The following is a 16,706-nucleotide window of genomic DNA, read 5'->3' on the forward strand; positions in this document are numbered from 1 at the left end:
GTTGGCTAGACCCGAACACCGGTATGGGGTTTTGTGGGTTGAGCAAGTTGGTGTACATGCTTAAGTTCGGGTTGGGAAAAGGAAATGGATAGTTTAGATTCGGTTGGTTTCCGGTGTTTGGAAAGTTGGTTTGTTGGTTTTGCGGAGTAGGGTGTTGGCCGAAACTGAGCAGTGGATAGTTTAGGTTCGGTTGGTTTTGCGAAGTATGGTATTACCCGAAATCGCGGAATGCATGGTTCGGGTTGTTTCTAGGATTCATTTTCATAAGTATTTTGGAGAAGAGATGCGATATTTTTGTATGAAAATTGAAAATATTGGAGATAAAGTATGTATTTTTTGAAGAAGAAGACGTTATACGTGTGTGTATATATATATATATATATGAAATTAATGTGAGAAATGTGAGAAATGAATATGGGCCACTAGTTTTAATTTTATGCTTTAAATGCTTAAAGATAAATAATGAAAGTATAAATACATGCTCTCTATTCAATTAATATAACTAATAAATATAATAGTTATCTATTCAATTAATATAACTAATCAAATTATTATAATTGGAAAATAATAAGAATTCTTTTATTTTTATAACGTGTCTTTTTTCTCTTGAATTTTTATTCTACACAAGTACAATTTAATCATGCATTAAAATTTCTTTCTATCCAAAACCAATTTCTTCCAACTCAATATATTAATATCCATCAACACACAGTTACATTGTGATAAATAGTACAAAAAACTATCTTACATGTGTTTGTATTAAATATCAACAAAAAAGTACACAACCTATACAAAAACATATAACCTACATTTGTTCTAATAATAAAAAAACATATAACCTATACACGAAAAATATATAATTGACACACAAAATTCAGCATCAATAAACTACACACTCACACGAAAACATATAACCTACACACGAAAAACATATAACCTACACTTGAAAATTTTATCCTACACAAATACAATTTATTCATATATTAAATTTTTCTTCTATCCAAAACCAATTTCTTCCAACTCAATATATCAAGATCAATCAACACGTAGGTACATTGTGATAATAATACAAAAAAACTATCTTACATATGTCAGCATTAAATGTCAATAAAAAATATTCAACCTAAACAAATACATATAACATACACTTGTTCTAAGAATAATAAAACATATTACCTACACACGAAAAACATATAACATACACACGTATATGATATGTGTATCCATAATTAGAGAGTGATTTATTATGGTTATATTAGTTGTATTAGTTAAAGAGAGAGAATGCATTTATTGTTGCATTTACATTTTTTTCATTTATTTTTAAACATTTAAAACCTAAAATAAAACTAGTTATCCATAATCATTTCTCATAGTAATTTCATTTCTCTTCTAAACTTAAACCTATATATATATATATATATAGTTTTAATTGTTTTAGTTTTGACGGGTCAACGGTCATAAGATTAAAATAATATTAATATTTTAAAAAATCAACCGGTGACAAGTTCATATCACCCCTCTCATCGTCGCAGGGGGGTGTTCTCGACCTAACCCACATATGTAATAACATTCCAACCAACAAAGCCCTTTTCTTCTCCTGTCATGTCACAAAAAAAGTTCACATGATTTATCAAAGTAAAAGAAAAGAAATACTTACTATATATTCACAACAACATATATTTAAAAAAAAAAAGGTTTGTGTACGACATTTAAAGAGTACACAGCAACTTCAAAACCCCTCCCTGTCTGAATCACCACTCCATTTCCATTTCCCAATCTCCCATCAAATTTCATCACTTTTTTGCATACCCACTTGCACACCTCAACACTTCCCAGATCTAACCTACCCAAATCCCCCAATTCCCATCTTTCATCAGCCAATTTTAAGTTAAACCATTAATTTCCCCCAATACACTTTCCATTCCATATGGCTGTCAGAGGCGTCGATTTCAAGTGGTGGGTGTTCTTTATTCACAATTTTGGTATGCTTTTCGCAAATTCACGGGTTTCTGGGTTTTGCAGGTACGATGGGTTTTTCTTGTCGATGCTTGCCACTAGTATGTATCCTTTTGAAGATTATAATAAATTTTTTATTATTATTATTATTATTTATTTGTTTGCTATCAATTTTGGTATTCTTTTGTTGGTTCTTGACGATTGGTTATGATAATAGAATAATAGTTGCGATTAATTGGAAGCATTATCATCTTTGCACACACCCTTTGCATATATGGATTGTGGTGGGTGATTAGGAAATTAGCTAAATTTTGGATCTTGATTATATATATATTTTTATTTGGGTTGAATTTGATGTTTTTGGCTGGTTTGTTTGTTTGTTTGTTTTAGGTTGATTACACTACTGTGTTTATTTTTCGGCTGTTAATGTTTGTGGATAACGGGCTTGCTGCTGGAATGGGATTGTAAGTCACTTATGTTACTATACGGATGTGATTATTGTCACTTGAAGAAATTGTTACTATTATTGTTTGGGTTAATTATATCTGTTAGTTTGTAAAAAGTTACATTTTAAAATATATTTGCTACTATTTTAATTTTTATTTTATTTTATCACTAAGGAAGCTATATAAATTTGTGAATTAGTAGATTATTCTATTACACAAGATCAGCGGAAAATAAAAGTAAAAAAGAAAATATGATTGATGGGGGCACGTTTGTTTTGGAACCTATAACACGTTAAGAATCTCGAAAGTTGCATAATGCATAAAAATAGTAAGTAGTGGGAAAGAGAAACATGAGTTGTTAGCTTGTTACATAGCCGTCTTGTGTATCGTATTCAAACCAATAAGTACACTTATTGTGGGTCTAAACATATTATTGGTTCTGAATAGGCATGTAAAGAACCGAACCGAACGTTCAGTACTGAACAGTTCATTAATCATTCAGCGAGTAGTTCGTTTATTTAATAAACGAACGGACATGAACAAAGTTATATGTTTATCTAGTTAAATGAGCGAACAGGAATACATGTTTCGTGTGTTCATTTGTTGGTGGAAGTTTGTTTATGTTCATTCATCTAACTTGGTTAATTTTTCTTTGTTAGCTTACGTGTGTTTAAGTTTGGTGGTTTGCATTTCTTAGTATATTCTTTTAATAACTTTTTAGGCCCAGTAAATTGTTCTTCACATTAATTTAACTAATTTTAGCTCGGTTATGTCTCGTCATCTATGTTCAGTTATGTCTGTTCATTTACGTTTGTGAACCGTTCATTTATAGCAAACATGTTCATTTTCTCAATGAACGAACACGAACAAGAAAACGCTGTCCGTTTAGTTGTTTGTGTTTGTGTTCGTTCGGTTCGTTTACAAGCCTAGTTCTGAAATGAAACTTTTATGATTCATAAGTGCTCTTAGTTAGATTTTGGAAGTTCTTCATTTATATGATCTTTTATACAACTTTATGTAACATTGTTATCTAAATTGAAATAGGGACTTTGGCCCACAACAGAGACAAGCCCGTTTTTGTGGTCGAGTGGTGGTATTAACCGTTCTTTCAGTATTTCTCTACCCGTTTCTTTGGGCTTGGACTATTATCGGTTCTCTATGGTTTAGCAGTGCAAAAGACTGTGTACGCTTATTATTTCGTTTCTTTAATTATATATTTGTTCAAGCGGGCAAGTTGGGTCTGGTAGAAACCAAAAATTTGGGGTTTGAGTTCAGTTTCGATTATCTTGGTTTGGTTTTGATTTAACCATTTGGAGTTGAAATTTTCTCGGCTGAAAAAAATTGGCCCAAAATAATAAATTTGGCCGTAAATCCTTTTGTTAGTTAGTAAGTTAATCGATTATTATACGTTTGGACTGAAATATTTTGAGTAACACTACTTTTTAAATTGTTATAAATAATTTAAAGTTCAAAGTTAAAAATGTTAATCTATGTATTCGGTTCAATTTCTTTGGTAATAAATTTTAATTATATACAAAACTCAAACTGAACCGAAAGTTCATTTTTTTTTATGAAAACATAAAACTAAGTCATCGGTTTTTGTTGTCTCGGTTTGGTTTTTATGAAAACATAAAACTAAACCGCCGGTTTTTGTTTGGGTTTGATTATTTTCGTTCAAATTTTTTGGTTACGGATCTGTTTTTTCGGTTTTATGCCTGGAGTTGGGTAAGGTGTTGAAAAGGGGAACTTGCACAGGTCAAACGGTTCAGGTTGGATTAGGTTGACCCGAACACTTTCTTTGCCAAAAATATCTTTTTTTATTCTATATCTAAAAACTGTGGTGAGTGTGGTTGTAAAGAATTTATTATTATTGAAAGACTTTTGACCCATTTATTTTGCCCGTTAGAGATACAACATCCTGAATTGACCTGTTTATAAACAAACGAGTTGAAATCGCCTCTTTCAATCACAAATATTCCAGATAGGATTTTGTGATGAATATTTTTTTATGAATTCTTTTGAAATGCTTTTTCAGCTGCCTGAAGAAGGTCAAAAATGGGGTTTTCTTATATGGTTGCTTTTTAGCTATAGCGGGCTCGTATGCATTGCGGGCACATGTATGAAAAAGGTGCAATATAAACCATATTTTAAAATTTTATTATAATCTGTTTCTTCTTTTTTTTTTAAAATGTTTCTTGTTTATATATTAATTCATTGTGCAGTGGCTAACAAGAAGGCAAGCTCATTCACTACGGGCTCAACAGGGGATTCCTATTTCCGAATATGGGGTACGCCACAGAAACGATCTTTTACGTGTTACAAGTACAAAATGTATAATATATTAGTTAGGGTTGCTAAACAGGTCCTGTTTGCGTGTTGGCGGATCCAACCCGGACCCGAACATGAAAATTGTGTCAGACGCGTGAATCTGAAGACGACACACATATTCGCGGGTTAACATGCACACGGCTTGTTTGACCCGAAAGTTTTTTGTTTTTTATTGTTTTCACAATTTAATAGTTTTAAGTTTTTACAATTTTGCAACGAAAAATAGAAATGTACTTCAAACAGTTACGTTTTAATTTTTGTAAGAAGATACCCAATTTAATTTGTTAAATATAAACTTAAAAAGAAAAAAAACAAAAAATAAATTGGTTATACAGGTCAACCTGTGAACCCGCCAGGCTGACACGAACATGACTCGTTTGGCTAAATGGGTTCATGGATTTGACCCGAATCCCTTTATACCGGGTCAGGTTATTGAATTCTAATAAGGGGAACAAAAATGAGAAGGATGAGAAGGATTTGCGGCCACAAAAAAACCCCTCAAAAATAATGAAAAAAAATGACAACTCAAAATTTAAAAAGAAAAATAAAAAAAGTAAAAAAAAACAAGAATGTTTGTCCCGTCTTCCTCTTCTTAAATAAAAAAGACACAATGTTGAGGAAAAATATCAAAAGAAGCAATGCTGAGGAAAAAAGATCATTGTCTTTTTATTTATCATTGTGTTTTTTGTTTATTTTTGTCATTGATTGTGTCTTTTTTACTTATTGTGTGTTATATTTTGTGATCTATTGTGTCTCTTTTATCTGTCATTGTGTTTTTTTTTATTTTCGTCATTGTGTCTTTTTCGTCTTTTTTTTCCTTTAACTCGACGGGGGAAACATTTTAGTTTTTTTAATTTTTTTGTTTTTATTTATATTTTGAGCTACGATTTTAATTACTTTTTATGAATTTTTTAGAGGTCTTTTGTGTGGCCACAAATCCTTCTCACACTTCTCATTTTTGTCTCCCTTTGCATTTTAACTTTTCCCCTTTATACCAACCCTTTGAATTTCACGTTAGGTTTGTGTTGTGTTAGAAGTTCACACCTCTAATACTGATATATCAATTAATGTATCATCTTTTTTAAAATATTTTGTGTTTTAGGTGTTGGCTGATATGGTTCGAGTACCCGATTGGGCTTTTGAAACGGCTGCAGGTCAAGAGATGAGAGGCATGGGTCAAGATACTGTCTATCATCCAGGGCTTTACTTGACTGAACCCCAGGTAATTATTAATTATCTAATGCCATTGCTAAAGGTGGCAAAATGGGTCGGGTTGATCCAGAACACTTTTTGTTCAAATTAGTGCATGTCTTGAATGTGGCGATGGTTTTATGCATTTGAAATTCACTTTCGTTGACTTTTGATCTGGTTGACTTGTTTGACTTTCACAAATAAGACACCCTCAATTTACCCGTTTTTGTTGCCTCTAATAAATAGGTGTTTTTTTAACTAAATCCACCACTGACCAATGTTGAGTTTTAATATCTATATATGTGTGTGTATATATATAGGACTATAGGGTGCGGTTCACTATAAAACGCTAATTATTGCAAGAATAAAGAATAGACCTAAGTTTAATGTTTTGATCAGTGGTTCTTATTTTTCAAATCTTGTACTTTTTAATTACAAGTGTGCAGGTTATATACATAAAACACCATCAAACTAATTTGTCTATATGTTTAAACCGTTTACCTACACATGTGTAGGTTTTTGTAAGTAAACAAAATTTGCTCATAGATATATATTTTTTGAATTTCAGAATAGATGAAAAAACATTGCATTTCAACCATTTTCTTATATTTGTGTTCTCGCAAAAGACTATGTTTTGTCTAGAACCATCCCATAATATATGAGAACTCACTATTCTGAGAACCAATACCAACTATTGATTATGTTTGATAAATGGTTCTAATGATTTAATGACATTTTTGTAATAAAAGGGAAGTTTCGGGATTGATTCAACGGGTAAAAGGTAGAATGGAAAATTGTTTTGAAAATCAGTTACCCCCTAAGAAATCATAGGGGATTGATTTTCAAATTGATTTCCCATTCTACCCTTTACCCGTTGAAATCAATCCTCAAACTTCTTGTTTATTACAAAATGCCATTGAATGATTAGAACTATTGATTAAACATAATCTATAGTCAATATTGGTTTTCTCATAAAACCTTTCAATATATTATATGCACATGCGTATGCGTATGTCTATGCACATGTGTATGTGTATGTGTATGTGTATGTGTATGTGTATGTGTATGTGTATGTGTATGTGTATGTGTATGTGTATGTGGATGTGGATGTGGATGTGGATGTGGATGTGGATGTGGATGTGCATGTGCATGTGCATGTGCATGTGCATACACATGTGTATGCACATGCATATGTATATACACATGCGCAAACGCATGTGTATGTGCATGTGTATATATATGGTTTCAAGATCAAATACAAATCATTTTTAACATGAAAACAGTGAGAACCTATTTATTATTATTAGGTTTGTTTTTATAAGTGCTTGCTGTTATCTTTTGTTTGTATTTGTTGATTTCCAATTATGAGATGTTATAAGTATTTGTTGATTTACATTTAGTTGTTATTATTAGGTTTTTTTTCTTATGCTGTTATAAGTATTTGTTGTTATTATTAGGTTTTTTTCTTATGTTGTTATAAGTATTTGTTATTATTTTGTTGTTAATTTTGATTCTTTTGTTTTGTTGTTATTATTAGGGTTTTTCTTTATTATTATAAAACATTGTTTATGTAGATTGGTACTATAGTTGGTATTGTTTCTTACATTCTCATTTGTGGTAGATTTGTATTGTTTCCTATGCTCTCGTGTTAAGATCATTTTATACATGAACCTTCCCCTATGTATATGTATATGTGTGTGCATATGCATATGTAATGATGAATTCTGATTGACGTTTAGAGAGAAGCAGTGGAAGCACTTATACAAGAACTTCCAAAATTCATGCTAAAAGCTGTTCCAACCGATTGTAGCGAGTGCCCAATTTGTTTGGAAGAATTTCATGTCGGGAATGAGGTACTGTTTATTATATTTTTTTAACAAAATCGTCATGGTATAACGGATCCTAGATTATAACTGTTTCTTGGTCAATAAAAACCAGGTTCGAGGTCTTCCATGTGCTCATAACTTTCACGTGGCATGCATCGATGAATGGCTTCGGTTAAACGTTAAATGCCCCAGATGCCGATGCTCGGTTTTTCCAAATCTTGACCTTAGTGCTCTACAAACCATTCCTGCTGACCCTGACCGGTTGACCGTTTCAACAACTCGCTATATGACAAGTCAACCATCTAGTCAAAGTTACCTATTGAGGATGCAAGGTTTCCTCCGCCCAATCCGAACCGTAAACGTGGGATCCACCTCAAGCTCTGATTCTGACATTGTTTTGGAAGTTGCAGAAAACGGAGGGGAGGGGCAAAATCGTAATTTGGAAAGAAGTATAGACTCTGTACAGTGATGTTTTTCGGCTCGTGGGTGCGTTTTTTGGTGCACGAGTGCGTGATCTTAGGTTAACGTGACAGCTAACTGTATGAATCTGCGGAAACTAAACCGTGTTTTGCTTGTTTTGTTGGTGTCAAATAGATTTATTAATTAAGGTTATGATGTGCTTTTAAGGATGTAATGAAGAAGTTTGTAAGTTTTGGATAATGTGTCAGTCTGGGTGTTAATATTTTGATTTCAAGATGGATGTTTTGTTAAAGATATAGGGTAATTTAGGTGTTAACCGCTTGAAGATGATCTCAAATCAAGAAAGATTAAAAGCAAAAAAAAAAAAAAGAAGAAAAAAGAAAAAATACAAGTAATCTAGGTGTCAAAATGTGAAATTGGATTGATTTGTTGGGCCAAATATTACTATAAAACTTCTGGACGTATTGGGCTGAGATGGGCAGCTTGAACAGAATTTGTCTTGACTAGTATCCATTTTGTCCGACTAGCACCTTAGCCTCAGATTCGCAGCCAAAATCAAAGCGTTCAGGTTCCGATTAGCGCCGATTGTTTGGTCGCCTAGATCAATTTTTACAACATTGGCTAAAACCAATCTAACGTTCCACTTGCATGGATTTATTATACCCACAAAATAACAAACATAATACCACTAGACTAGGTCATTACCCAAAAGACTTTTATCTTGATACTATTAACCTATTTATAAAGGGGCTTTTTAAATAGCAAGTTACTAAATTATGAGACGGCTTTTTTTAATTGGTGTTAGTTGTCTGTTACTTTCCATAATAGTATTATACTCCAGTAGTCCAAGAGGAGCATCTTGCCTGTCTCCTTTCACAAATATGCTATTTCTCTTCTTTAGATGTTTAAATACTCAACTAAAAAATTATACTAAAGAGAAACCTGTAGCTACATTATATTAAGTCGTGAATTTTCTTTTATTAGCTTTTGTCAATTTTGGCACCTCACTTCCCCAATTTGCGCACCTCTTTCAGCAACTGTTGATTTTAGTCATTAGTTTGGTTATCAAAGTGTTAAGAGTTGACACTGAATGTAGCATTATCCCCAAATGATCAGTATGAAATAAGAGAACCTGTGGTATTGTTATCATTCCCCTTATAATTAAGGATTATTGCAAATATAATTTGCTTAATCTATATCTCTTTGTTGTTAACTGAATTGATAAAAGGTACAAAGAAGCTGGATGCGACACTATTATTTTGAATTGAGATGAATATGGGGATAACTAATATGCTTAAGGAGACCCCATGGTGCTCATTAATGGCAGATCACGCGACTAGGGGCTGCTAAAAGGTCGAATGCTACATGTAAGTAATTCCCTAATCATTTAAGTGATTAATTTAATAAAGAGATTATAAGTTTTAATTTGTGGTGATTTCTTAAAGTTTGAAGGTGGTGATAGCCTAGAGCATTGAAAGAATCCATGGTCGGAATGGGTATCATTGCACTTTGTTTCAAGGCTAGTGAGTATGCAATGATAGGTAGGGACTTACTTGAGTTCGTTCCTCTGTAATACATCATTGCTTTTTCTAATATGCTAACTTCTTGGCTCCATGAAACTTGCCACCACATCTGAATTTCAGGTTTCATTGAGATTAGGACAAAGGCCCTTAAGGTGTTGTAGGAGGGGTACGGTATTTACCCAAGAGACTGCAAAACTCTAAAGGGAAGACTATCTCACTCAAAAATCATTTGTCGCCGTAAGTACCCCCTTCTAAAACAACCAAAGTTTTGTGTTAAACAAATTTGTTTTGCTATATGCACATTTGTTTTGAACTTCTATATTTTGTGGAAATGACAGATTGAAAGTTGTGCCCCTTCTGCAAATCAGTTTAACGACGCGCAGTATTTCTACAATCTAGCCAATCACATCTTTTTTGTTTATGCTGATTTAAGCTTAGTTTGCTTGTATCTTCTGCAAACCTAGTTTATTTAAATGAGTTTCGGGTATAATTTTGTTTTTTTTTTATTTTCTTTGTTTTTTTTAAATAGATTTCATACTAAATCAAGCAACAAAAACGTAAGGTGGTTTGATGTTTCATTTTTTTAATTTGTTTTAAATATGTTATTTTGAGGAATTATTTTTTGGGTTTAGTTTTGGTACCGTAAAGAATGTAGCCGATGCCAACCGAATTCGCGACAACTTACGGAAATGACGTCCGGCCAACATAATAGCCGGGCACAATGCGCCGAGTAATAACCTAGTTTATTTAAATGAGTTTCAGGTATAATTTTCGTTTTTGGATAGTCCTTAATTAATTTACTGGTAAGTGATTGATATAGTTTCTAACATCAGTATCTAGTTACCTTTTAGGCTTTTACACTTTCAAATTTAATATTACCAATTTTGTAACTTTTATGGATCAAAATTGATATCAATACATTTTTTTTCCAAATATAGAATTGTGAGAATCATGTGATTCACATGTACAAAGTATATCGAACATAATCAAAAAAGGAGAGAGAAAATTTTAAATAAATAAATAAATAAATAATATTATATGAATAGTCTCCAAAGTGTAGATTTTGGTCTCAACGGTTAGAAAATTACAAGTTCAGCACTCATTATTCAATCAATGGTGACGCTTATGTTCCTTGACAGTTGACACTAACATTATTTATTTTATTAAGTGTTTTTTTTTTCTTTTAAAATGTTCATTTTACCGGTATTATTAAAAAACAAATTATAATAATGAAATATTTAAACCTCGCACCCTCACTTCAAAGCCATACTTCATCTAACCGCCCCTATGTGTTTATAGGCACAACACATCACAATGATACCACCCAGCTACAAGACAATCATATTTCGCCGTCTCCAATAATTTTGATTCACCACATCCACCTCAAACCTTCGAATGTTAATCTTCCAAATTCTCTGGTAGTTCAATGGCTTTTCACTTCATTCACCATCGATCATAGTCCCATCGACAATCCACCTAGTTTCGTAAACATAATCTTCTTCCGTTCTACAACTTAATAATAATCCCAACTTTTTTTTTGTTTTTCTTTTTTCGCAAATGGATTCAAAATCTTGTGCTCCCATTCACGATCTTTACTCCTAGTCTTCTATCATACATTGATATTCGTCAAGCGTCTTTTAAATTACGAAATTAAACTATGTTTTCTAAAGAGCATGTATATACTGATTACTTGTTAGTTGTTACAATCTACATATTCACATTACGTTTAATATAAGATTATTACCTACAAAAGCCACCAATCTCCTATCACCACCGCCTTAACACGTTTTAACTGTTGACTGAAAACTCCATTGCTCTTAATCGTTATCTTATCACACATAATCCCACCAACTTTTATTTAGTGTCACCCCTCAATCCATAGCGATTTGCATAATAAAAAACTACCTCCCCTTTTGACCTAACCTACTTAACCACTTTGAGCTAAATTTGACTTGATATAAAAAGAATTTAAGTTATTTTTAAAACTAATTTTGAGTAGCTCACAGCTGTAACTAGATTACACCCCGTCACCCTGACCTAACAAGTGTAGATATATCCACTTTAGTGGCCATTATCGTGTAGATATTATTTTATGAAAGTGAAATTATCCATCATTTCTTTATAATCAACATAGCTTGGCTTCTTTACTAAATTTTATATTTACAACTTCAGTTTAAGATATATTATCATCATTCATCACCATTAATAACATGAAACTAAACATGAATGGGTGTTTGAATATATGGATTTTAAGTAAACACTTAAACTTTACATATTATAAATTAATAATCACATAATAAAATTAATAAATAGTTAAGATAATTTGAAGTTAATTCAACTCATCACCCCCTTTAGCAATAAAATCTTACCTATTTTTTGATTGATATGATTCCATAATTAGAAAACTCACGTGACTTAACAATATCTTGTAAGTCATACGATCACATAAAACGCAGCTTACATTATAAATGTTAAAAACGAGATGAAGTCAAATTTGGACTTGGAATCTATCTGATCATCTTAATTTTATATTCTGAAGAAGATCAAGAGAGAACAAAATTTATTTAACTTTTTGCTAAACGACTTTAGTGCATTTGGTTGTCAGAGGACTCTGAAAGGCTTATCATCCGTATACAACATAGTAACTCACCTTACCCAACTATAAATCCTAGATTAGGGGTGTTTTCTCCTAATAATGACATACCTTGCTGAAATTGAATCAGAACGGACCCTCAAAAGGTTCCTACAAAATTCTTTGCAAACGAGTAATTCAACCTTGGAATATCCTCTTGTATCATAAATCTAAATATTATAAAATTGAAAACTCAACATCAGAAAGCCGTTTATATTATGTGCTTTCCCTGTTTTGTGTTTGTACACATTTTGATCAATCTTTAAACTATCTAACAAAATCAATCAAATTCAAGATCAATATCTTGCTATTCAAAATTTAAACAAACAAAAATGTCTTCAAATTTCTTATCTCCAACACAAACCAAGCTCATCAATTTCTCCAACACCTGCACATTCCCAACTCCCCATTTCAAGCTCCAGCCTTCAAGAATTCAATGTTCGGCGATACCGCCACCACCCGCGTGGCCTGGTATCGCGTTAGTCGACTCCGGGACTAGGAATTGGGTTGGCCCGAAACCCATTTCAATTGTTGGGTCTACTGGTTCAATTGGGACTTTAGGTGCATTTCATCAAACACTTGGCGTGCATTAAATAAATTAATGATTTTTTTAAGCTTTTGATTTGTAGACACTTGATATTGTTGCTGAAAACCCTGATAAGTTTCGAGTAGTGGCACTTGCTGCTGGCTCAAATGTGAACCTTCTTGCTGAACAGGTGAGTTTGGTGTAATGCCTGCCAAGTGTTTGATGAAATGTTTGAACTAGTTTTTTGTTTTATATGCAGGTGAAAACATTTAAACCTGAATTAGTTTCCATTAGAAATGAATCTTTAGTCACTGAACTTAAAGAAGCTTTAGCTGATGCTGATTACACACCCGAAATCATTCCCGGTGAGCAAGGCGTGATCGAGGTCAGTAATTCAGTATCGCCAAGTCCGTGTGGTTCAAGTTTAACCATTATGCAATCAACTGATTAATTTCTTGTGTTTTAAAGTTGCCCGCCACCTGGATTGTGTCACTGTGGTCACAGGCATAGTCGGTTGTGCTGGTTAGAAGGTATAATGTTACATTTCTTGATTATTTAGTTTGAAAATTTAATTATGGTTATTGAAGTTTAATTTTGTTTTGTAGCCTACAGTGGCTGCAATTGAAGCAGGGAAAAACATAGCTTTAGCTAATAAAGAAATCCTTATTGCTGGTGGCCCGTTTGTGCTCCCGCTTGCACATAAACATAATGTGAAGATTCTTCCGGCTGATTCGGAACATTCGGCTATATTCCAGGTAATACAAGAATATAAAACAAAATTAAAAGATATTATAATAATAATAATAATGATAATAATAATAATTATTATTATTATAAAACCTGTGTTGTTTTTTCAGTGTATTCAAGGCTTTCCTGAAGGGGCTCTAAGGCGTATAATATTAACCGCATCTGGAGGTGCTTTTAGGTATTTTGATCTTTTTGTTACCTGTTTTGTTATTATGAAAACCCATTAAGAAATATAGCTGAAAATTTTGTTTGGGTCGGTATTGGGCTCAATCGAATTTTTGAAAACTGTTCGGTTTCGGTGTTTCGTTTTTTTTTGGTTTTGCCATTTGGGCTTAAAGTTTCTGGGCCAAAAAGAGTGTCCAAAAATTATGATCTTTTGTCAGAAATTTTGGGCCTAAAGTTTTTTGTTAATTAATTATTACACGCATGGCAAAAAATTTTTGGGTGACACTGGTTAATTAATTTTTATAAATTGCTCAAAATTTAAAGATAATAATTATAATCCATAAATTCAATAACAAAAGTCGTTTTTTTCAATTTTCACATGTGTTCAGTTTTGGTTTTCGACTTTTCGGTTTTGCCATTTGGTCTTGCATTTTCTGGGCTGAAAAAGATGGCCCAAAGTAATGAATTTGAGTATGGAACTTTGGGCTTAAAGTTTTTTTCAATTAATTAATACACATTTGGCCTAAAGTTTTTGGGTTGCGTTTATTTGATATTTGTAAATTACCCAACACTCAAAAATAAAAGTTATAATTCATATATTCAATAACAAAAGTCGGTAGTTTTCGGTTTTCACGGATTTGATTCAGTTTTTTACAGTCCGACTCGGTTTTTTTGGTTTTCAACACATGCATAACCGAACAAAAAGTTCGATTTTTTTAAGGAACATAAAACCAAACCATCGTTGCTTTTGGGTTGGCTTTGGTTATTTCAGTTCAGTTGTTCGGTTAGGGAGTTATTTCTTGTGCTAACTTACAACCCGCAACTTACATTGGGCAGATAACCTTCAAGGGGGGTAACTAGTTTAACTGCCCATTGTTGTATTTTGCAAATTATATATTAAATAAATTTTACGTTTCTCTTTGTTACAAAAGAGATTTACCAGTTGAAAAACTGAAAGATGTTAAAGTAGCTGATACATTAAAACATCCAAACTGGAGCATGGGGAAAAAGATTACTGTGGATTCAGCTACACTATTCAACAAGGGTCTGGAAGTTATTGAAGCCCATTATCTTTACGGGTCGGATTATGATAATATTGAAATTGTTATTCACCCACAATCGATCGTACACTCCATGGTTGAAACACAGGTTCGGTTCCATCTCATCCTTTTGCTTACGTGCCATAACCGTTGGCCCGTTAGATAAATGATTTCTGTTTTCTGGCAGGACTCTTCTGTTCTGGCCCAGTTAGGTTGGCCCGATATGCGTTTGCCAATTCTTTACACTCTATCTTGGCCCGATAGGGTACCGTGCTCTGAACTTACATGGCCTCGTCTTGATCTTTGCAAGTATGTAATTTGTGAATGCTTTATAACAAATAAAATACGTGTGCCAATCATGTCGGGTTGAGTCATTTAAGTTAAACATGATCCATTTATTATTCGTGTGAATGACTGAAACCGTAATCCGGACACACATAAAATCATGTAGCTTGAACATGGCCCGTTAGCTTGTTTATCTAAAATTGTTAAACGGGTTCACGGGCGGTGATCAAATTGTAAATATGTAAATCAGTTTGATGAGTTGTAAAATATGGGTTAAGTGGGTGATGAATGGGCTAGCGACTCAACCTGCTTAATTAAACTATGGGTGTAAATGAGCCAAGCTGCTCATGAGCTACTCGAGATTGGCTCGCTAAAAGCTCGATTAAGCCGAGCTTAAATGAGCCCAAGCCAAATTTCGAGCCAAAAAGGAGCTAGCCCGAGGCTGAGCTTCACTTATTGAGCTCAAGTAGCTCGGGATCCTGAATGTGACTATTATTTGTATAATTGTTTCTATAATAATAAATATGTATTTACATATAATATTTACTATTATATATGGAATTATAATAAAAATAATTAAATAGTTTATATTCTGCTATGATAAACTTTTTAATTGTAAATGTATATAAAAACAAATAGAAATATATACAAAGAAATTAATATTTTTATAAATAAATAGTAAATGAGTCGAGCTTGAAAAATTAGTCACTAGTGACTAGCTCAAGCTTGAGCTTTAGATTTAGAGCTCTAGCTCGGGCCCTCATAAGTTAAATGAGCCAAGCTTATGTTTGGCTTGGCTCGCCACGTTACACCCCAAGTTTAAACATGTCAACTTGAACACAACCTGCTTAATTAAAATATTTCAATTTGAACATGACCTTTTTATTAAAGATTAGGTCACCCTAAAACTTGATTATATTCGTGTCGCATTGGAAATGGTCACCCCTAAAATAAACTAGACTTCACAAGAAGTGAATACATTTCTTAACAAAGGCGATGCAGGCTGGGCTCGTTAACGTTCAAAGAACCTGATAACGTGAAATACCCATCAATGGATTTGGCTTGTGCTGCGGGGCGAGCTGGCGGCACGATGACGGGAGTTCTTAGTGCTGCTAACGAGAAAGCAGTTGAGATGTTCATAGATGAAAAGTATGTTTTATCAACAACGCATAAATCATTTCCTTAAAAGTTCACAAATCCTTAATTACTGCTAACGTTTAACCTATGTTAATACAGGATTAAGTACTTGGACATATTTAAAGTTGTCGAGCTAACATGTGAGAAGCATCAATCCGAATTGGTGGCATCACCTTCACTTGAAGAAATTGTACATTATGACCTGTGGGCCCGGGAATATGCGGCTAGCTTGAGATCATCGTTAGCCGTTGTGTGAGTAAAACCAAATGCAAATATTAAATACACGATATAGTAATGCCAATTGTCTGTGAAATTTCTGGACGCAAAACTTTGATGCATTAGCCGCAATTGTTCATTTTGTACAACCGGTTTCCCGGTCTTTAGTGCCTATAAATTAAGGTGCTCATAAAGAGCAATTAAAGTGTGATCGTCTTACAAGTTTAGTAGTTTCCTAACATGAAATTTTTCAACACTTTGTAAGTAG

The 16,706-nt window shown here is 33.0% G+C and overlaps 1 protein-coding gene and 1 pseudogene across 3 annotated transcripts; both read left to right on the forward strand.

Moving 5' to 3' along the window:
- The first annotated feature begins 1,917 nt into the window (after positions 1–1,917).
- LOC143633020 (E3 ubiquitin-protein ligase SIS3-like) lies at positions 1,918–8,438 on the forward strand. 2 transcript variants are annotated; one of them, XM_077101399.1, is made up of 10 exons: positions 1,918–1,956; positions 2,023–2,061; positions 2,174–2,240; positions 2,347–2,420; positions 3,447–3,585; positions 4,438–4,530; positions 4,625–4,690; positions 5,833–5,952; positions 7,661–7,774; positions 7,860–8,438. In XM_077101399.1, the coding sequence occupies exons 1-10, from the start codon at positions 1,928–1,930 to the stop codon at positions 8,214–8,216; spliced, it is 1,098 nt and encodes a 365-aa protein (XP_076957514.1). In that variant the 5' UTR covers positions 1,918–1,927; the 3' UTR covers positions 8,217–8,438. The 2 variants fall into 2 exon arrangements, with proteins under 2 accessions (XP_076957514.1, XP_076957515.1); XM_077101400.1 differs by lacking the exon at positions 1,918–1,956 and having other exon boundaries at positions 2,039–2,057; positions 7,860–8,437.
- Positions 8,439–12,654: 4,216 nt separating this feature from the next.
- LOC143633021 (1-deoxy-D-xylulose 5-phosphate reductoisomerase, chloroplastic-like) lies at positions 12,655–16,483 on the forward strand (annotated as a pseudogene). The gene is made up of 9 exons (XR_013153613.1): positions 12,655–13,038; positions 13,108–13,237; positions 13,317–13,378; positions 13,454–13,603; positions 13,706–13,773; positions 14,693–14,909; positions 14,988–15,109; positions 16,088–16,234; positions 16,322–16,483. The product of XR_013153613.1 is annotated as a 1-deoxy-D-xylulose 5-phosphate reductoisomerase, chloroplastic-like (transcript).
- Positions 16,484–16,706: the final 223 nt, after the last annotated feature.

This window comes from Bidens hawaiensis, unplaced genomic scaffold (genome assembly GCF_021521415.1).
Source record: "Bidens hawaiensis isolate Kalapana, Puna unplaced genomic scaffold, B.hawaiensis_p1.1 tig00006604_1, whole genome shotgun sequence".
Classification (NCBI taxonomy): domain Eukaryota; kingdom Viridiplantae; phylum Streptophyta; class Magnoliopsida; order Asterales; family Asteraceae; genus Bidens; species Bidens hawaiensis.